At 44.6% G+C, this 23270-nt stretch overlaps 1 protein-coding gene across 1 annotated transcript in view; it reads left to right on the plus strand.

Moving 5' to 3' along the window:
* DOCK1 (dedicator of cytokinesis 1) overlaps positions 1 to 23270 on the plus strand; it is a 428835-nt gene that overhangs the window by 100564 nt on the left and 305001 nt on the right. Inside the window, exons 24-25 of the mRNA XM_044916230.1 lie at positions 9659 to 9729; positions 10494 to 10600. Coding sequence (XP_044772165.1) covers positions 9659 to 9729; positions 10494 to 10600 — 178 coding nt within the window. The remainder of the gene's footprint in view (positions 1 to 9658; positions 9730 to 10493; positions 10601 to 23270) is intronic.

The raw sequence follows: 23270 nt of genomic DNA on the forward strand, positions 1-23270 counted from the left end.
GTGTGTGTGTGTTGTGTGCAGGGGCTTATTTCTGACGTTTAATGGGCAGGAGCCAGTGGTGCAGCTTTGCTAAAGGCACTCCCGCCCAGGTGAGACCCTTGACCCGAAGTTGTTGTTATTCTCCCAGGAAGGCATGACAAATTGTTGTTTTGTTTCCCTGTGTGTTTTTAATTGAGGTAAAAGCCTCATAATATAACATTCCCTCAACAGTTTTTTACAGTTCAGTAGTATTAACTGTGTTCATATTGCTGTGGACATCTCTGGAACTTTTTCGTCTTGCACAACTTAAACTCTGTCCCCATTAGACAACAACATCCCATCCCCGAAGCCCCCAGCCCAGGCAGCCACCATTCTGCTTTCTGTCTCTGTGACTGTGACAACTTGAGATATCTTGGATAAGGGGGATCATGCAGAATGTGTCTTTTTGTGACTGGCTTATTTCACTGAGCGTCATGTCCTCAAGGTTCATTGATGCTGCTGCACATGTCAGAATCCCTTTCTTTCTTAAGGCTGAATTACACTCCATCGGATATATATACCGCTTTTTCTTTCTTTATTCATCCACTGATGAACATTGGGTTGCTTTTACCTCTTGGCTGTTGTGAATAGTGCTACAATGAACATGGGTGTGCACATCACTCTTCAGGATCCTGCTTCCATGGCTTTTGGGTATATTCCCGGATGTGAAATTGCTGGATCATATAATAATTCTACTTTTAATTTGTGAGGAAACTCCATACTGTTTTCCTTGGTGGCTGTACCGGTTTGCATTCCCACCAACAGCGTACAAGGGTTCCCGTTTCTTTGCCCAACACCCCTCCCTTCCTTCTTTCCTAGCAGCTATCTTAGTGGATATAAGGTGATAGCTCATTGTGGTTTTGATTTGCATTAATGGTTAGTGCATCTTCCCATATATTTGTTGGCCGTAACATGGATTTTTAAGTGTAGGAGCTTATATTGGCTTTATTGAAGAATCTTAGTAAATGTGTATGTCTTTCATTATTTTATTTTAAATTTTTTTTTTTTTTAAGATTTTTATTTATTTATTCATGAGAGACAGAGAGAGAGAGAGAGAAGCAGAGGGAGAAGCAGGCTCCCAAGGAGCAGGGAGCCCGATGCGGGACTCGATCCCAGGACTCTGGGATCATGACCTGAGCCGAAGGCAGACGCTTAACCGTCTGAGCCACCCAGGCGCCCCTTTCATTATTTTATTTTATTTTTTTTGGTTTGGACTTGGTGATTTTTTTTTTTTTTTAAAGATTTTATTTATTTGAGAGAGAGAGAATGAGAGACAGAGAGCAGGAGAGGGAGGAGGGTCAGAGGGAAGAGAAGCAGACCCCCCACCGAGCAGGGAGCCCGATGCGGGACTCGATCCCGGGACTCCAGGATCATGACCTGAGCCGAAGGCAGACGCTTAACCATCTGAGCCACCCAGGCGCCCCTGGACTTGGTGATATTTAAACATGAAACTACTCCTAGGAATGATTTCTTTCAACTGCTAAGTTGTCAGTTGGGATTGAATGAACCAGCGTTGGCGGTCGAGATGGGGAATGCTATTTTAAAGACCAGTGTCTTGTCTTCTTAAAGGAATCTTGATTATAAAAAAGAGGAGTTACTTTTAGATTTGAGCTACATTATATGTAGGTAGTCTTTTTTAATAATAGGGTATAAGAAGTAGAAGCAATCACTGTCATCCTCTTTTTGGTTGTTGTTCTGGATTATAGCAACACGGGCAGCAGGGTGACTCCAAAGTGCTCTGTGTTTCTGTCCAGCCATCTGCCCTGTTTCTTCCGTTCCTCCCGAAAGGCACAAGCTCAGGTCTAGGGGCTCCTGTTGGCCGAACTGGTCTGGCTCCGCGTTCCTGTATCAGGAATGCCCTGGTTCTTCGGAGGTTGTTCGGCTATGGAATCATTTTAATATGCGTTTTCTTGAGAAATATGTAAATTAATAATTGCTTCATACATTATTCAAGGAAAACTTATTTTGTATCACTGATAGCTCTTGTAATCTTATATAAAGATATGCTAATGGATTTAATTAAAATAATTATACTGAAGAATGTAGCCTGAACTTTACCCTAAAATAGTGTCTATTCATCATCATCAGTAGTAACAGTTTTAGCCAGAGAGACACTTACAACATTGAACTGATACTGGGTAGAAGGTGCATTTTCTATTTTGTTTTATGGCTTGGATTAAGTTGGCATTCTCACGAGCTGCATGATGATTAAATTTGCTTAGAGGAGAGTATGCAATTTATTTAATTTCTTCAACCTGAACTATTTCAGCGGTTAGAAAACTTCTAGCATTTTCTGCCACTTCATAATCCTTTCTGTATATTTAATCTTTCTTTCCCTCCGAAACTGTAGTTTCAAGATGCTTCTTGTCTGTTTGATTCAGGTCTGACCTTACTCCCCCGACCCGAGCTGCGATTGCTGGATATCATGAGTTCTTGATTGCCAGGATAGTAGGCGATGGACTCACTTTTAGGAGGGGCCCTTAGCAACTTGCCTGTCTTTTAAGAGAAATAGAAATAGCTTTACTGCTGGCCGTGGTTCTTTCTAATTTTGTTTCTGGTATCTTTGCGCCGCTCACTGGCTTTCAATCAGTGCTCAGTGGTGGGGAGCCCTGTTGTATTTGGAGGTGATTTCAGTTTTACCTAATGCTTCATGTGCCAGGGTGTGCAGGGGACTCAGGCGTGTGTCCCCAGCATGCCAATATACACGTGTCTGTTCCCCAGAGGTCCAAGTACATTTAGAATTGGACTGGTCCATCCTCAGGTGGGCAGATGAAAGCTTTGCCAAGTTCAAAGAGAAAAGCAGGCTAGGACTTAAAATGCCATTACATTAATTTGCTTAGGTTTAAAGTCAAACCTGAAGAAATAACTTTCTTAGGAAGCAAACATTGATTTGATAAGTACAGTTATGTCTTAAAAGACAGGAGATGAGTAAACAAAGCTAAACACAGTGAAGTCATCTAAATTCCTATATTGTGTTGTTCTCTTCCTGGCTAGGCCGTGTCAGAATGGGGGTACTCTGATGGGTTATGTGGCAATTTATTTAGAGAGAGTGCATGCTCAAATGGGGAGAGGGCCAGAGGGAGAGGAAGAGAGAATCTCAAGCGGACACAGCGCTGGGCATAGAGCCCGACTGGGGTGGGGCTCGATCTCATGACCCTGAGATCATGACCTGAGCCGAAATCAAGAGTCAGATGCTCAACGGACTGAGCCCCCCAGGCGCCCCTCAACTCTTTCTCCTGATGCATCCTGTAGACCTTGTGCCCCTCCACTCCTGTCCCCCAGGCCACACCCCAGTGAACTGATTAGTGATTGTCACCCTGGTGCATGGAGCCCCGCCAAGGCGCTGTGGGCCGGGGGCCTTGTTGGCGTGCAGGCCCCGCATATTCTGAACAAGATTTTGTTTAAATAACAAACCAATTTTTAAAAAATAATAAAAATAGGATAAGAGAAGAAAAAAAGTCCTCAAATGCCTCCTATTCCTATTATCCTGAATTCTGTGATACGGCAAATTATTCTTCTCCGTATTTACCACTTTGTATAGGACTTTATAAATGAAAGTTTCCACCGAATGTGAAGTCACATTTGAGAGTTGTACACGCTCAAGAGGGTTTCCATGCCAGCATCGCACACATCCCATGTTCTCCCGCCCCACCATGGGTGGCAGCAGTGGCCACCGTCTGTTGAACGCCTGCGATGTGTTTGGGAGAGCATGCTGAGCGTATCATGCACGCAGCGTCATTCCATCCTGCCAACAGTCTCTGGACGCCGGCGCTAGTAACCAGCACGTTTTACCAGTGAGAACCACTCACAGGACGTTCCGTCTTCCTAGGTTCCCGCAGCGAGTGGTGGAGGCAGGCTTTGTGTGCACACGGCTTGGCTGTGGGACCTGTGTCCGTGTCCCAGGTACGGCGCTGCCTTCCATGTGTCACGCCGGCGTGGGTTCTCTTGCCTACATCCGGGACTTTCTGTCCTGGGGGGGTCTTTCTGCCGATGAGATGCCACCCAGCACTGTCTCTCGTCTGTGCAGGAGCCCTCACTCTTGTTTGTCCTGTGCTCTACACCTTGGAAAGCTCTCAAAGCAGCTGCTCCTTCTCCTTGAAAGAGACCTGAATTTAGTGAAGGAGCCTAACTCCACAGAGAAAACGAAGCCTTTTGCTGCAAGCATGAGCAGAAACCCAAACACTTGAGGTTCTTGACAAATAACCAATATTAGAAACAGGCAGAGCTAGTTTTTCGGTTGGGAAAGTCAGAGCCCACGGTGGTGCGGACATCAGCGTCCCTGCCTCTTCTGTCCGGCTCATCAGACTGGAGGGGATAGAGTTGTTTCTCTTGGCTGAGGATGGGGATTTCTGTGGGCCCAAAGCAAACAGGTGGAGTGTCTCTTGAGAATTAAGAGGTGATTTTATATAGAGCTCTGTCAGTCTGGATGTCATGGGGTGTCTGCTGTGTGTAAGAGCCTCAGTAGGGCTTGAGGGAGCCCACAGAGGAGGACTAGCCCCGCCGTAACCTCAGCAGCTCTGGTCTGGGGACACAGACACACCAGCCTTCTTTTCTAGCCCGGAGCAGGAGTCTCTCTGGACACCCAGCCGGAATCCATGTGTCTTGAAGAAAACGATGTCTAAGCGACAGATGGAGGAGTAATCAGGGGTTAACGCTGAGTGTTTTGGGGCGACAGAGGGAGTAGCGTTCAGGGAAGCAGTGGTCCAGGGAGAGGGAACTCTCGTGCACCCCCTGCTGTCTGGAAGGGGCTCCACAGGTTGGAGAGGGTCAGAGGCAGGTGGAGGCCTCTGAGCAGAGACCCCAGGGAGGTGGAGGCAGAGCCTCTGAGGGTGCTTGCTAGTCAGGCTGGTACCCCAAGACTTGGGTGATGCATCAAAGTCTCTACGTGAGAAGTGCATCTGATCTCAGGAAAGCTGCTCTGGCTGCAGCCTGAGGTGTGAGCTTGAGGGGGTCCACGTAGAGGCGGGAGGTCAGATGGGAGGCTGCGGCAGCAGTGACAGAGACAGATGGACCTGGACCAGGTCGTAGAAACCGTAGGAGTGGAGAAGGTGGTAGAACCACGGGCACGTAATGGTAAGGCTCCACTGCGCTTTGTGATTGGTCCGGAGCGGCTATGAAGCAGAGGGAGCATCCCGGTGAGGCTGTGACCTGGGGACTCCGCCGTGCGGCGCCCTGAACTGCGGCGTCCCGGGAAGGCCAGGTGGCGGACTGGCCCATGGCAGGTGGAGCCTGCAGCTTCTGTGGGACAGCCACGCGCAGAAGCGCAGTGGCCGTTGTGTGTGGGTGTGACGCGCAGGAGGAAGGTGGGGTCCCTCAGGGCTGTGTGGAGGAAGGACAGAAGTCTAGAATGGGACTCCAAGGACACCCACCTTCAAAGGGATGGTGGGGACAGGGCCCTGCACAGAAAGCGGGGGAGGAGTGAGCACGGAGGAAGGCCAGGCAGGTGAGGGAAGGCTCACCTAGGCCGAGGCCACTGGCCTCCTTGGCGGGAATGGAGACGAGGTGGGGCTGCAGAGGGGCTACGGAGGGCAGAGGTGGGAGTATGCTGGGCAGCGGACACTGCTGGTGCAGGATGGGAGGGAGGCGCCTGGGGCTCTCCTCCGGAGAGACCGGCGTGAGCTCACCTGCAGAGGGAAGGAGCCAGCTGATGTGAGGACTGAGTCACCTGGAAGGAGGAGGGGCGACAGAGGGCAGAGGGTCCGCGCTGAGCTGAGGGGCAGGATTCAGTCCGTTGGAGGTGGACGCTCCCTCTCTCAGCCTGGGTGGTGCACAGATGTGTGGGCGCCCCTGGTTGGAGCTGCTCGTCCCATTCTCTCCATTCCCTCTGTTCCGTCCTTGGTTACTTAAGCCGGGCTTGATGGCAGGTGCGTGGTCATCCCTGTTCTCTCTAAACCCACCTACCTGTAGTGCTGGCTGTAGGATCGGGTCTGTTAGGCAAACTTCTGTGTTAGACAGTATTTTGGGGTCACAGTGGGCACATGTCCCTCTTGGTGGGCGTCACTGTGACCTCTGGTTGGGCGGGAGCCCTAGGGAGCCCTGGCCCTGCCCTGGAGCTCAGTCTGCCTGGGTAATGCGGCGCCCGGCCGTCCCATAAAGGCCCGTCCTGTTTGTCTCCGTCTGCTTCGCCCTCGTGAAATGGGGGTAACCTGCAGTAACTCGATACATTGCCAAGTTGAATCTCATAGGAGGGAGTTGGGATCCCTTGATCTGGCTGGCATTGAAGGGCAGGGTCAACACCTAGAAAGCAAGCCTTGGTGAATGTGCAGTGCAGAACACTGCTTTCCCGCCCCATCTCATCGAGCCAGTGCGGCACAGAGGTAGGCGGTGATGAGTCGTGTGCTGGCTTCGCGCTCGCCGTGGACGTGCTCAGCCTTGCTCCAGATCCCAGCAGTGTGAATCTGGACACATGACTTCTCTGCGTGCCTCTGCTCTGTCATCTGTGAAAGGGGATAGCAGACCTTTCTCATGTTCTTCTGAGGATGTATTGTGTCCATAGAGTGGAGCATCTAGAAGAGCCTGAGGCACGGACAGAATATTCCCAAGCTACAAATTAGGAAACGTGAACTCATTTGAAGCAGTGGGAATCGACCACTTACCTCTTAGGCACCAGTGTTGAGATTCAAGAACATTCTCTCAGGCCTTTTCCATGCCTGGCTACCCAGGCAATAAATACAGTTTTATTCATTTTGAAAATTAAGGTTCTGTTTGCGTAGAGTCATATAGTAGAGTGCCATCACCGCCTGCATTCCTGCTTCCCCCAGTGTAGACAAGCCCTCCTCCACCTCCAACCTATAGGTGTGCCTTTTCCAGAGTGTTTTGAAGATGGAATCACATGGTATGTAGCCTTTTGAGTTTGTCTTGTTTTACTTCTCAGAGCGCATTTGAGATTCATCCATGTAGTGTGTAACAGGAGCTTGATTTTTTTTTTTTATTACCGAGTAGTGTTGCGTTGTATGGATTCACCTCTTGAGGGACTTTTGAGTAGTTTCTACTTTTTGATGATTACAAATAAAACTACTGTAAACATGCACATGCAGGGTTTCGTGGGAGTGTTAGGTTTGCAGTTCATTGGGTCAAGACTCAGGAGTACAGTCGCTCGGCTGTATGGGGAGTGCATTTTTGACTTCATGAGAAACTGTCTTGTGCTTTTCTGCAGTTGCTGACCTTGTTTTGCATTCAGCCCAGCAGCCTACGCAACAGCACTTGAGATTGTCAGGTCTTTTTTTTTTTTGCAATTCTAATAGGTGTTAGTGATATTTCACTGTGGTTTTAATTTGCATTTCCCTGGTGACTAATGATGCTGAGCATCTTTTCAAGGGCTTATTTGCCATCCATATATCTTCTTCGGCAAAGTGTCTTTTCAAATCTTTGGCCTATTTGGGGGGAAGACTGTTTTCTCATTATTGAGTTTTAAGTGTTCTTTGGATATGCTGTATACAAATCTTGATCAGATACGTGTTTGCAATTACTTTCTCTTAGTGTGTGGTGACTCATCTTTTATTATCTTTGCAGTGTGTTTTAAAGAGCAGAAGTTTTTATTTTGATGAACTACAGTTTATTTTTTTCTTTTACAAATTGTGCTTTTGGTATCCTACCTAAGAAATCGCTGCTTAGCCCATCACAAGTATCTTCTAGAAGTTGTGTAGTTTTTAAGTTTTATGTTTAAGATGTATGATCCACTTAAAGTTAATTTTTGTATAGGGTGTGAGGTATGGAACCAGTTTCACTTGGTGGGGTAGGGGAGGGGCCTGTGTTCCTTTGTTGCAAACAGTTGACCATATATATTCAGGGTATTATGTTAAAGTGGGCTTTTGCTGTCAAAAAACAAAATTCAACTGAGTAAATTTGAGGATATAATTGACCTTATTCAATGATTTACGAATTGGACAGCATCCCATCTAGCAAGTAGAAAGGAGCTCTGAAGAGCTGGACAAAATGAGACTTTTATAGGCAGAAGGAGACAGGGACAAGGAAAGAGCAGGCTACCTCTTCCTTCTTCGAGGGATGGAAGGGGTTGTCAGGTGGATTACCTCAGTAGTACTGACTAGAAAGTTCCAGATTGACTAGTTTTTTTTTTTAAGATATTTATTTATTTGAGAGAGAGCACACAAGCAGGGGGAGGGGCACAGGGAGAGGGAGAAGCAGGCTTCCTGCTGAGCAAGGAGCCTGACATGGTTGGGGCTCGATCCCAGGACCCTGGGATCAGGTGACCTGAGCTGAAGGCAGATGCTTAACCGACTGGGCCACCCAGGCGCCCCTCCAGATTGAGTAGTTTAATCTTACGTTCCTGGGAGAGGCTGAAACTGCAGTTTGTTTAGGTATGAAGCCTTGGTTTGCTGACATGGAGGTTAGCACAAGTGACTCCATTTTGACTGATTTATTTATTTTTTAATTGTTGTTAATCACCATACATTACATCATTAGTTTTAGATGTAGTGTTCCATGATTCATTGTTTGTGCATAACACCCAGTGCTCCATGCAGAACGTGCCCTCCTCAATACCCACCACCAGGCTAACCCATCCTCCCACCTCCCTCCTCTCTAGAACCCTCAGTTTGTTTTTCAGAGTCCATCGTCTCTCATGGTTCGTCTGATTTATTTTTTTAAACACTACTTTTTTGCTTTCAGAAAATAATGCTAACAATTGTTTATGCAGTAAGTGTAGTATTTTCCAGTGTTCAAAGTGTTATCCTGTTTTCTTTTCAGCTTGATTTTGAACTTTAATACAACCTCTGGATATCCTTGGCATGAGCATTATTTCCCCCATTTCATTCTGGGAGGTGGAGCCCAGCCTGGTACAAGGAGTTACATAGAGTCACAGATTCTAGAGGGGGGCCCACCATGGTCAGAACACTTGAAAATCCATGAACTTTTCCCATCAGGGTGTAGCTAGGGCTCAGGCTGCCCACTAAACTGAGTTTTGATTCTGTCTCTGTTCACTTCTCACGGTGTGATGAGGGGCAGAAGAGTTATCTTCTCCATTGGCAGGTTCCTTGCTGTCCAACAGCCAGCTCCCTGTCAGACGTCTGTTGGAATGAAAGATAAAATATACAAGGGTCCTAGCGCAGCACATAGCATGTAGTAGGATCCATCATGATTATCATCACTCATTTTTTGAGACTGTGGATTTTCTGGATGATACAAGATACGAACATAAGAGATAAAGTTACTAGAGAAAAAACACAGATTCCTAATTAAGGGATGCACGGACATACAGAAAACAGTTTTGGAGTGGAACAAAGACAATCATTTTAGATGTTGAATGTGAAGGAACTGCAGTGATTTGAATGGTAGGGAATCTGTGAAGACACATATCTTTATCCGCCATAGCTTCATTAGGGTTAAGGAGAAAATCACACAAAAGCTTAGCGCAGTATAGACATTCAGTCAACAGGCAATAACTGTTGGCCTCTGTGGAATTATTATGTGTCAAGATAACCAGGTAACAAATCACCATTGTTTGTGGATCACAGGTTTTTTTCTTTGCTCTATTTTTGTTGTGTTTGGTAATCTCATCGTCTCATCTAGAAACTGATCTTTCCCTTCTTGCTATGTCTGTGGTTCTTCCTTGTAATTACAGATTTGTATTAACATTTGCCAGACTGCACTAGGCTCAGCATTCTTTGCTCTTGGTTTGCAGGGGGCGGCGTTGAAGTACTTGCCAACTATTGTCAACGATGTGAAGTTGGTGTTCGATCCCAAAGAGCTCAGGTAAGGAAGCACCTGAGGGGCAGGCTTCCCACATCTTTCACTCTGCCTCCTTTCCCTGCAGGGAGCTTATGAGAGGCTCGAGGCTCAGTCTCATGCTGGCAGACATCAGTGCCCTGGATCATTCTAGAACAAACACATGCTGGTTGTGGTGTCTATGACACTTCCCTAATTGTGACTTTATATGGAAAAGACATCATCTGTCAACACAATATTTTCTTTAGAGGATTGCTTGTAGGCCAATGGGTAGATCATACAAATTTGGCATTTTGTGTTCTTTTGAGGTTGAATTTCATAATGTGGTGGTTAGGTTTTTGTTTTGTCTTCAGCACCTAAAATATCTGACACTGGAGATTTACTATGCACTCCCCTCCCCTGCCCCTCAGCATGCACAACCGCTCTTCATGAGCTCCTAACTGACGGACTGCAAGCCTCAGGCAGAATGATCAGGAGTTGTCACTTAAGATAATATTAATAATATTAACAAAACCACAGCAAACTTCAGTTTCTTCATATCCTAGCCAACACTTGTTGTTATCTCTCTTTTGGATTATAGCCCTTTGAGTGGATACGAAGTGAAAAATAACATTTTAAAGCATCATTTTGTTGGATGAGATGTTGGCCCATATTGGATAATGGGCAATCTCCAACATTCTGGTAGAGCTTAATCACCATTTAATAACCTTGCATCTTGGTACCGTCTTGAACACAGTGGATCATTTTGCTGTATATCCCTAAACTCTTTTCACTTGTGTTTTTCATTATAGCAAAATGTTTACTGATTTCATCCTAAATGTTCCCATGGGTTTGCTGACCATTCAGAAGCTGTATTGCTTGATTGAAATCATTCACAGTGACCTCTTCACACACCATGGTGAGTCGAACCCTGAGAATCATGAAATTGTCACATCATTCATTGTCTAAAGGCCTTAGTCCCTTCTGAATTCTCTCCTCCATGCCAACAGGAGTGGAGGTTGCAACCAATTAAAACAGCTCCATTACAAGACAGGAAGATTTAGCCCCTACAAGAAGAATGGTAATTGACACACAGTGGAGTAATAGATCATTGAAAGATGAAGGGGAAAACCTCATAGTCTGTAATTTTAGGTGTACACCAAAGCCCTAAAATAATCAGCTTACATTGTAGCCTTTAAGATGTGTGATTATCCTGGGGAGGCAATCACCTGCTTCCATTCAGATGATTGCAAAGAAAAATGTCAAGTTTTCTTTAAATTTAGAAATAATGGTTGTCTTTCCTCAATTTTGCATTCTTTGACAGGGTTTCCTCAAACTCTGCTCAAAGTAATAAGAATTTTAATGATTCCTCAACTCATTTATCCTGAGGAACACCTTCTATTTCCCCTCGTTATCTCCCTACCCTTTTTATTAATCATTTTCTTTCTATTTGGACAGATTGAATTAATATTTTACACTTGTCAAGCAGTTTTTTTGAAAGCTTAAAACCTTTGCATAATTCCACAACCTTTCTCATTTAGTAGAGGCAGATGTGGGGACCGTTGAGTGACATTCTGACTGAGAGGCACAGATTTCTACTCTTCTGTTTTTTTCCAGATATTTGGCTATTGCATTAGTTTTCTTTTGTCCCCGTGTGTGGTGTTTCAGGGATGGAGCAGCCTGGCCGGGGATTTCCTGTTGAGCTCCTGGCTGCGCCGAGAACTCAGTGTATGTCTAGATTAGTCTTTTATATCTTCTGGGCTCCTGTACCCTGTGCTTTCCTGCTGGTTTTAACCTGATTTCTTGATTGAACTTTATCACTGCACTGGAGTTTACGCTTACTGCTAAGGCTTCTGTGAAGCAAAAATGTTAAGACTTCATTTGAGTGGGAGTGTTTCTTTTTGAGAGAAACCAGCAAACCAAGAAGTGAGTGGGTTTCTGCATCCCCTCCAAACCTCTGTGTCTAGGCCACAAGCCCATTGCTCACTTGCATAAATGAAAGTCAGCTCGATTGCCATAGGTTGGGATTCAAAAGCACAAAAATCTCTTTAAGCTACCAATCCCGACTGTCCATACTTTAGGGTCTCGTTGGAGGGCTGGGTCTTGAATTATTCATTCTCCAGGTGTCTTCTAAAGTTTGGTGAAACTATGGGGTTCAAGAGGGCATGATGATGGGGGTGATGCATGGGGACTTCCGCTTCGTTGTTTCTTTCCATATTGATGACATTTTATACCAGAACAAGTAAAATCCTGTGAAAGTTTTCTATTTGGATTATATTAGGTAGGTTATTGATGTCCCTTCTTCTAACCATCCAACCCCAAGACACACACCACCACCACCACCACCACCACAAACCACTTCACTGAATGAACAATTATCAATTAATAACAATTGTCAATGGATTGATTATACTTTTACTGACTGTTGATATAGGGAAGTCCTTCTTCCCTGTATTGCATAATTTCTGTTGCAAAACTTTGTGCCACATATCACTTCGCTGTCTTCGAATAAGGACCTAAAACATAAATGGTTCAATTAAGAATATTTAAAATAGGGGCGCCTGGGTGGCTCAGTCGTTAAGCGTCTGCCTTCGGCTCAGGTCATGATCCCAGGGTCCTGGGATCGAGTTCCACATCGGGCTCCCTGCTCAGCGGGAAGCCTGCTTCTCTTTCTCCCACTCCCCCTGCTTGTGTTCCCTCCCTTGCTGTCTCTCTCTGTCAAAAAAATAAATAAAATCTTAAAAAAAAAAGAATATTTAAAATAGAACTTCTTTTAAGAAAACATTTCTTTTTTTTTTTTTTTTTTAAAGATTTTATTTATTTATTTGAGACTGAGAGAATGAGAGAGACAGAGAGCACATGAGAGGGGGGAGGGTCCGAGGGAGAAGCAGGCTCCCCGCCGAGCAGGGAGCCCGACGCGGGACTCGATCCCGGGACTCCAGGATCATGACCTGAGCCGAAGGCAGTCGCTTAACCAACTGAGCCACCCAGGCGCCCTAAGAAAACATTTCAAGGGAATGTTTTTTTCTAGTGAAACTTATCTTTATTTCCTGAGCTAGTAGAAAGCTGGAAGGGACCCTTCTGTTTATTTTTGGTAATTTTGTCAGCTGTGGTATTTGGTGATTGTCAGGTTGTGTGAAATAATGTGAATCGAGACTGAGCGGGAGCTCTGAGAGCCACCGTTCACCTGAAGCCTCATGTCTTAGAAGCAGCCCCCCAGCTGCCCAGTCAGTAGCCTTGTCTTAAGCCACCACTCACAGCCCAGACTCACTTCCAGATGCTCACGGGTGATCCGGAAGTGTTTTAGAATACATTGTCCAATGTCCAATGTGAAAAAGCCCCACGCCCGCCCCCCTGCCTGCCTGCAGGCTTTAATGTTAAGAATCTTTCTGGGAAGGGATCCCGAAGACAACCCTGATTTTTCTCATCTGCAGGCTCCCTGCTTCTTCAAGGCGGCCTACAGCCGTCTTCCCTCCTTGTCAGGAAAGATGAATCAGTGGAAGTCGTCCGGTTGGTCTGTTCTCACAAAGATGTCATTACTTTTGTAAAATATTCTCTGCCACATTTGGTATAAATCATTGAAGCCACAGTATTTTCTGATGAGATGTGATGGCCCTGATTTTCCTGCTTTGTTCCAGTTCTTGCTAATTTGTAACAATGGTCCTGGTCCGTGTGCTCTTCCTGATCCCAGTGGAGCCAGTCAGCCTGTCACCCCACGTGTCCAGAGTTCTAGAACCGGATATAACCAGAGTTAGCTGCCTAAGCCACCGAAGCTGCTAGCCCGTAGTAAATGTTCTCTCGAGGATGTGGTCTGGGTGCATGACCATGTGGCTCCTCCAGGTTCCCCAGCGGGGGCTCCAGGCCCTGTCTTTGCTCACCGGCATGTGCGTTGCCTTACTCATAGAAGGGATTCGCATAGCTGCTTTGCTCTAAAACGTTGCTTTCCTCCTCCCCCCAGTATCGAATACATTCTATAGTTGGAGGTGTGTCCCTTCAGTGGGAGAGCCAGGCTGATGTGTGTGCAGCAAGGCTGGCTGGGAACACTGACACTGGGATTGCTGTTCTGCAGAGAGGCCTTCCTTTGCCAGGTGCGGGTCCCAGTAAGCTGAGGCTTGCAGTGCCCTGTTGTTTCAGCCTTGTTTTCCCAACTGCTGCTTCTCTGTCCTCTGAAGGACACGGAAACGGAGGATGGATGATCCAGCTGAGTTTGCTAGGCTATGGCAGGAGATGTGTGTTTTGACAGAGAGGGTCGTTTGACCCCAGTGGGTGTGGACACCTTAGCTGCTCTCACTGTCACTGTCCACGAACAGGTGTCCCAGCCGCCGTGCTCCTTCTGGATCAGGGCCTTGCGACTCCTGCTTCTTCTGCAGCCGCCACCCTGGTCAAAGGAAATGGGAGCTCTGCACAGAGCTGTCCCGCCCACGGCTTGTTTCCAGTTGCATCAGGGCTCCTGGCAGAACCTGGAACATAGTCTGCCTTACAGTTGTTGCAAGAGTGGCTGTGGCCTTGTCCCGACTTCTGTACGGGGGAGGCACGGCTCGTAATAGAGAGACCTCTCCCAGGTGTGAGAAGGCTCTTCAGGAGCTGGGGTGCGCCTGGTGGCCACAGCGGATGTCTGCCCCATAGTGTGCTGATAAAGCCAGCGCCAGGGCCCGGAGACTCGACTACTCACAGCGCGCGGTTGCCTGTCAGCGCCATCAGCCTTGACCTGAGCCCGTGGCCCTCTCCTTTAACTTTGATTTGTAAAAATAAATAAATAAATGAATGAATGACTTGTTTGCATCATTTCTCCTACAAATGATTTTACTTCCTCATTAATCAAGAACTATGTATTTCTGAAGGCCTCTCTGTGATGAGGGCGGGGGGTACACAACAGGACTGAGTGCGTGGGCTTTATGATCACACTGCCTGGCTTCAAATCCTGCCTCTAGTACCTGCTAACTCACTGACCTTCGACAAGTTACCCTCCTGGCTTCAGCTTCCTCACCTGCCCTGTTCTTGTTGCCTATATCCTACATTTTGAAGATGAATATATGTATAGTGCTGTGATTTGCATCTCGCATTTAGGCACAGTCGATCAGCTTTAGCTATGTCTCTCATTTTTGTGGGGGATTCAGTAAAAGATGGCAATTAAGATCTTGCCCTCATCGGGGAGGGTAATTATCATGTCAAATATGAGCTAAAAGTCAATAGACCTGGATCAAATAAAGAAAAGGGTTACAGGGAGCTTCCTCCGAGAGGTGCTCTGATCACTCTGCACAGAACACCCCCAGCCACTCCACCCCAAGCGTGCTCCTGCCACTCCCCACCAACTGAAATCATGGCATAGTTTTTCTTTTTGGCTTGCTTTTTATCCGTGGTCTCTCCCTCGCATGAGAGATCCCTGAGCATGGCCTTCTTGTTCACATTGTAGCTGCTTGATCGCTGGCTCCTAGGACAGTGCCTGGCGTCAGGGACGTCCTCAGGGCGTATTTTTGCATGAACAAAAATGGACTTGGATGTCCACATCCAGCACTTCTTCTCAGGGAGCAGCACAGAGAAGGAAGGGTGATCTGTTGCATACATATGTAGTGCATTTGATTTAGGGGAGGAGAGGTTGTGTGTTTGCACAGGGAAGCTGGCTGTCTCTCGTACTCTTGGCTCTGAATGGATTGATCATGGAGGAGGAAGGAGTTGTCTTTGAGGAGGAATAACATAAGGAGAGATGGAAAACGAAGACTCCTGAGGGACTTAAGCTGTGGAGGGTCATCCGTGAGAAGTTTTGTAAAATCAAGATCATCTTTTTGCTCCTGATTTAGTTCTTTCTCAGTTTTGTGGAAATGTGAGGTGGGGGAGGGGGACAGTTCAGTTCTACTTCTGGATTCAAGATAGATTTTGTTAAAATTATGGAAAGTTTAATCATAGAGAAAAATGGAAAGAAGAATGTAACATACCTGCGGCCTCCTCACTGGGCTTCCAGACATATCAAGTCCTGGTTGGTCTTGTTTTTATCTCTTTGCTCCTCCCCCAGATATTTTGAAGCAAATCCTAGCCACCACAGCATGTCATTTAGGATGGCTTTTCACAAGTACGGTGGTATTTAAAGAGCGAATGACTTTGTTTCGGGAAAGGGAGGATGTGCAAAGGGGCTGGTCCCCAGGCTGGCGTCTGCACTCCACCTTGGATGTTCCTGCTCCTGAGCGGAGGCGAAGGGCGTCCGACTCCTTAGCATGCTGTGCACGAGAGCCAATGAATGGGCGGTAATGGCTTCCAAGCGTTGTCTCGCGACGTGACTTGACTACTTGAAAGCTGGTTAAATAGATTATGTGCTTCACAAAAAGATGACTCTTGCATATAATCTGTGGTGTGGAGTGAGCAGATTTTCAAAGCAAGATACAAAGAGACAGAAAGGTCAGAGCTTCATGATTTGTGCATTTGTAGCTTTGTTCCCCTGTGATTATAGTGTTGCCCACATATCTGACAAAAGCTGTGAAAATTAAAGCTTAAATCCTATTATAGAAATGAAAAGTTTCAGAGTAATTAAATTAAAATAAACACCAGGACACCAAGGTTTAGGATTTATGCCCACAAAAATGTTTTACGTTAATGTTATAGCAATTGGGGAAAAAAGGAATCAACCTGAGATAGCGTTAACTTTCAAATTAGTCAAGAGCATTGGACATACTTGCAAGATGCCTCTGAGTTAAGCCGAGAGAGCTTCTGGAACACACGCTCTCACCCACATGGGCTCCTTTCCACCGTGGCTCTGAACCGGAGACCTTTGGGAGAACTCATGCCAGTTAACGCTGTATCATCTTTGTCTTTCAGGAACTGACCTTTCCATATTCCCATATTGAAAGTGACCAAACCAACCCGAAGACTTTCTTTAGAGCTTATTATGTACTTAACATTGTGTCTTAAATTTTTTGGGTTTTGCAAGGTAGGATAAGATTTGAAGAGTAAAGATGTGAAGACTTAGTGGCATGATAATCCCTTTATAGTCTTGGCAGGAGTTTAATACTCTTGGTGGATTACGTTGTTTTAAGCTCGCTATTCATTGGCACCCCTTTGTTTGTTTTTCATTTTTGGGTTTGTTTTTTTCCCCTGATGGTTGGAATCTAGCAGTGAGTAGGAATGGGAAGTGTGCCATCCCCTCATTTTCTGGCCTTTCCCATGGCTTTTTCTTTCAGTGTAGCAAACAGGCTCCTTTTAGACCGTGTTCGTCAGCCTCATAAAACTTACTTGTATTCCATTTTTGAACAATACACAGCTTCTTCAAAATGTAGGCCTAGAGAGCTTAAATTATTTTCCTCATGCTTATTTTCAAGGTGAATGATTCTTCCAGTTATCAAGCAGAGTGATACTCTGCTTTTTAATGTTAGAAACATTAATTACAGCAGCCCTTTGAAATCTGAGGGCAAAGGCTCAGAGACCAATGGGGCTAGCTATTAGGAAATATTGAAGTCAGATTTCCAGACTATTTTTGTTGTGATTAATCCCAGATATAAAATTTTTATTTCTTAAAATCACTCTATCAATCAACTTCTTCTGCTTTATATTGTAGAAAGAATAGCTACATGTTTAATACAGATTTATAATAAAATATACCGTCTTAATGCTTCGATCCATAAACAAATCAAAATAAAATCTCTTGAGCTTCTCCACTGTGAAAAATGGAGAGATATTTCTCTTGATTGAAGGGATCTTAAACCCAGAGCTACTCTGCAGTAGTTTTGTTAACTTGAGGGATATTGTACAGAAAGAAAAATTGGGGTTGGGGCCGTCATGTGACACAGTCATGTAACGTTCCACATGTATAGCGTTCTGGGATACTTTAATTAGTTAGTCGTGCTGATGACTTCTATGGAATGTTACTAGCTTTGAACCCCAAAGACCAGTTCTTGAAATAATGGTGGAATGTGAAATCATTTTCTCCTCTTCTATTTTTGAGACAATTTTAATCTTTATCTGTAAAGTACTGTACCTTTTTCATACCTCATTCTATATATCACTCTATATCATTCATTATATGAGTGTTTGAAAAGACTATCTGTTAAAACAGTGCAGCCTTTTAGAAAGGGCTTATTGAATCTAGGAGGGTGAACTCAATTTCATTTTCTTAATTATATCCATTTCCATTCCATTATAATTTGTTGAGCACCTACCATGTGCTCAGGACTGTTGGCTTGCAAGTTTGATTCCTCTGAGAGGCTTCAGAGCCATCAGCTTAAAAATGTATAATTGGAAAAAGTAATTCTCTTAACTTACAGGTAAGGGCCCAGGAGTTAAGCAACAAGTCCTACTAATTTGTAAGCAAAATCCCAGGCAGGGAGCTGTCCACCACTGTGGTGCTGATTAAGGAGTTGCCTTGTTAGAAATCCATCGCCCACTCTGTTCTTAAACTATTTCACATCCACTATATGAATAATACATTCTGAATACAGAACTTACTTCAAATGCCATATGGAACAAGATAAGATACAAATATATGAATAAACAAACATATAAATAAATGTAAAACTATGCAAAAATAAATAAGCAAAATTGCAGTGTTGTGCTCATGGAGTTGTCATACTTTTCTTTTTTGTGTGTGTGTGTTGGGACTCATATCTGTGATCAAACGGGTAGTTCCTCAGCTTGTATTTGGTCTGATCTTTATCATAGTCTGTTGATCCCTGGTTCTGTACCCACCTCTGGGTGGGCTCCTATCCCTGTTGCTTGATGTTGGGAGCAAGAAGAGCAACCTTAGAAGAGGCTGCCTCTATTGTCCTGTATCTGTTCATGCTCACACAGGGCATCAGGACGGCAAGTCTCTGAGTCTCCCCAGTTCATGATTCCTTCCAAGCTATATGAGATTAGTTCTGTACCCGCATGATAGGTTACCTACAGTAACTTGCTTGGGACAGTTGGGGGGAGCCCCAGGTCAGTCTGTCATCTCCCAGGTTCTCCTTGAAGACCCCATTCTTTTTCTGTTGCGTAAACCCATCCCTGAGTGCACAGACCATCCCTCAAGATGGAGTGGATTGGACTATAGGGTTTTGACACTGTTTTTAACATATACATTTCATTGTCAGGGCAAACAGGAGTTTGTGGGCTTTTTGTTGTTGTTGCTGTTTGTGGGTTTGTTTTTTTTTTAATCTTAGCTGGTCAACTCAGTCTTGGAATCCAATTTATTTACAAAGAATCTACCACCATGAGAAAACATTTATGAAAATTTTAATCAGTACAAAGTTCAGAAGCTCCACTTAGGTGCAACAAATGTGGCTATGATGCTAAGCAACTCTCATCTTTTCCATAAAGTGAATAAGATACAAGTTTGACAGAGGATAGTGGTCCTTGAAGCAGCAGTCCTCAGATTTCAGTATGGTCCTGTACATTTTTATGTAAGGAAGGCTAGAATGATCTAGAGAGTTTCTAGGAATATATAGAGTGACAGATGGCAGAAAGTGATCTGAACAAATGTGCGTAGTAACAGAACACTGTGTGTGTGCTGGAGTACATTGACCAAGACCTATGTTCTTGGCTACCTTCACTCTCCTGGTTAAAATAATGCACACCACACCCCAGCTCTGTATACTGTCTCTGTGTTTTCTCATCCTCTACATGGTAAGATTCTGCCTAAGGACTGGCAGACCTGTAGAATTCCTTCTGAACTTAACAAGCCACCTCCTTAATGCACTTCCATCTACCTACAGACTAGATTCCTGGCCTGACTGGCACTTCCACATAATCTTCCCCAGGATTTTACTTGACTCTAATTTTTTCATCTAGTTTTTTCATCTACTTGTAAATGGGACTCATCTGTGATTTTTCTCTGCTGGTTGTTCGTTCATTTCTTCTGAAAAATTATTTATTACTACAATACAAATGAATGTTTAACTCCTATTATTAAACTTCTCAAAACCAAGGGATACAAAGTAATCTGCTGTTCCATTCCTTCCTCCAAAAAGATGACAAACTAGGTCCAGTGGCTTCATCCAGAAGATATCTTTGATCAGCTTCTTTTCCCATTGCTATACAATCTATGTGCTACCACGTTCTCCTTCCCATTTCCAAGATTCTTTTTTTTTTTTTTTTTAAAGATTTTATTTACTTGAGTGAGAGAGACAGAGAAAGAGAGAGAGACAACATGAGCAGGAGGGGCAGAGGGAGTGGTAGAGAATCTCAAGCAGACTCCATGAGCATGGAGCCTGCCATGGGGCTTGATCTCATGACCCTGAGATCATGACCTGAGCAGAAATGAAGAGTCAGACGCTCAACCGACTGTGCCACCCAGGCACCCCAAGGATTCTTTTAATGTCATCCTGTCAATTAAAATTCCATGACATTGGGTACCTCAAAGCTGACATGCAGATTATCTTATTTCTGATAATTTCAGCACTCAGCCAAGTGGCACTGAGGAGCTTTTGACCAAAATATTTATGAATGTGTTACCAGATGATAGGAATAGAAATATGGTGCAGGGCAGTTGTATTTACTTAATTTCACAGACAAGGAGGAAAAATGGAAAAGGAAATGAAAAAGGAAATCAAAAAAGGAAAAATGACATACGTAGGGTTGCTCAATTTGAATTGCTTCTCCTGATACTACCAATGATTATGACATGTTACATTAAAATAATACTTGGAAAAATGTAATCTGCATTTGACATGTAAAGATTCCTGAACTACATGTGGGTACATGCATGTATCATGTATTCTAAGGAGCTCTGGCTTTGGGATCAGGCATCTAATTCTGGCTCGGCTGCTTAGTGGCGCAATCCCTGCATGTCCTTTCTCTGTGGCTCCTGGTACCCCCATCTGTCAGTCTGGACATAAGTAGATGGCTCCTGTGATCCCTTCCATTGCTGACTCCCATTTTTCTGTTGTTTGAAGACTTGAGGGAGAAAATCATTTGAACAAATTGAATCATGTGGGTACAGAGTTCTTAGATAGTTGAAAAATAAGATGAGTGTCTATAACAAATGAGTAACAAGCATCCCCCATTTATATAGCTCCTACTGTTTAATTCTCATTAAAAGTGTTAATCTGGATCTCAGTTCTGTGTAACAGGCTCAAGGTTATTAAATGCACTTTATGGATCATTTGTTTAATGTGACCAAACTAAAAATTAAGCAGCACATTACTCAGTGTTCATAATACGAATGTCTTAAATGGACAAATTCATTCTCGTATTTGCATCTTGCTTTAATGTAGAGCCATAATGGGGGTATAGAGGGATATTCTACTTGGACATTTATAAGCTGATGATGCCTGTTGAATACCTTTTATAAAGATTAATATTTTTTACTTTGTGCCCATTACCAGAGCATTAATCATCATGGCTTCAGCCCACACAGCTGAGGATGAACAGATGTCGAATTATTGCTGTCTGTAATCATAGTGGATCACACTGGGAGAGGGGGTTGTGGAGGGTGGCTGGGACCTCCGATCCCCACAGCTGACTTGTGTGGAGTCATTCATTGTCCACTGGGCTGCCTGCATTTCCCTCGTCCGGCAGGGAAAATCAGAACTGTGCTAGCTAGTTCTGCTTCCCTGTGTGTTCTGTCTCTGCTTCGACTTCAACTATCCGGCGCTCCCAAGCCCTGTGGTCACATCCATGTGAAAAGAGATCTGATAGGAGAGATCTGCGGTGGCCTTCATTCTCCTTTCAGTGTTGCACACCAGTTCATTAAAATGAGAAATCACACAGGAGGTCTTTAACATCTGCTTCCTAGCATACTCTGAGACCAGGCTGTCCAACAAAATACAGTGTGAGGCACAAATGCAATTTATAATTTTCTAGAGGCTGCATTAAAAAAAAAGTACAATGTAATTGCTGAAATTAATTTTAATGATTTATCTAAAATACCATCTCAACATGACTTCAATCTAAATATTACTAATGACCTGGTTTCCATTTGTTTATTTCCAAACTGAGTCTCTGAAATCCAGCGTGTTTTTGACACCAATAGCGCATCTCAATTTAGATGCTAAATTTTCATCACAGATACTTAATCTGTGTTTTGAACATTTCATAAAATTTTCCCCTGAAAAGTAAATTCCCATACTCAAGTTGTTCCAGTCTTCTAATGTTTCCAATAAGCAAGTATCATTTTTTTACATTTACGTTTTAATTACTTAAAAATTAACTAAATTTGAGTTCTATTCCTCTGTGGCACCAGCTGTATTTCAAGTGCGCACTGGCTACCCTATTAGATAGTGCAGCTCTGAGGCATTTGTCTTTGTGTACTTTTTGTTGAAAAGGCTGACTTTGTATAATGATATTTTGTCTGTTATTGTTATTGGCAGCTCCCATTTATTGAACGCTCCTATTTGCCAAATGCACACATTATATCATGTGATTCTCACAGCGGACCTCAGAGATAAACACAGCCCCATTTTGCATATAAAAAAATTAGGGCTTAGAGAGTAGAGGTAACTTGCCCAAGATCCAAAGCAAAGAGTAAGCAGGGTGGATTTTATAATTTCCTAATGTGTGTGGGTAAGCTGAACCTTAATCAGAGTAAAGCCTTTCCCAAAATTGAAGAGTGACCCAGGTTCCGAGGCTTCCAGTCAAATATTTATTGTAGCTGTTTTCCAAATGGTTATGTGTGGGTAGTTGGTTAAAATATGTTTCCTGTTAAAATGTAAAGGTTTGTTTGTTTATTTTGGGGGGGGCTTGTCAGTTTCCCAGGGCATCTGCCTTGAACCTAATTGGACTATTGGCATCAATCATGGTAGAGAAATGGCACTCTGTTCATGGGGTAGGGTATTCAGGACACCGAGTTGGGACATTCAGAATATGAAAGGAGATTCTTCTTTCTCAGCTGTCAGAGACTGCATCTGATGCTTTAAAATTCTTCATTGCAGGCATGAATGGGTGTTTGCTCAGTGTGCATGTAGTGTGTATGTGTGGTGTGTGTGTAGTGAGTGCGGTGTGTATGGGTGTGGTGTGAGTGAGGCTTATGTGTGGTGTGTATATGTCTGTGCTATGAGTGTGGTGTGTGTAATGAGTGTGTCCGTGGTGTGTATGTGTGTTTGTGGTAGGAGTGTGTGGTGTGTATGTGCTGTGTGTGTGAGTGTGTGTGGGGTACTTTCCTCTGTGCTCTACAGTTTTTGTTTTGACCCGTTGGTAAAATTTGAGAGACTTGCATGTCACTTGGAACTTGTGCCCACCACTTCTTGAAGAAGCTGGAAATCACTGAAATGTGGAGTAAGAGACACCCTTTGAGAGATGAGGTTGGGGACCCTGTGTCCCTTGGGCCCTGGCGGGGGCAGCTGAGGAGCTGAGACAGCACTGGCAGGCACACCGGCTTCTTGCCACACACCTGTCACTCGATCCGGTGCACCTGGAACGGCAGATGACCCACATCAGCTCTTCCACATGTGTCCGCACATGCACACGTGTACCTGCACACTCCCATCTGGGCTGGCTCGGAGGCCGTCCCGTGAAACTGGGTCACCAGAAATGGGAGAGATCTTGTTATGATGCCTCTTCCCTCTGATGTCTTCCAAGGACAGGGCAGGGCGGCTCTGACCACAGGTCCCTCCTTCTCACCAAACAGGAGGCGAGCGAGGTGGTTTACAGACCAAGAACAAGGGACACGTGTGATAGCTTCCTGCTAAGAG

Source organism: Neomonachus schauinslandi, chromosome 6 (assembly GCF_002201575.2).
Source record: "Neomonachus schauinslandi chromosome 6, ASM220157v2, whole genome shotgun sequence".
Lineage (NCBI taxonomy): Eukaryota > Metazoa > Chordata > Mammalia > Carnivora > Phocidae > Neomonachus > Neomonachus schauinslandi.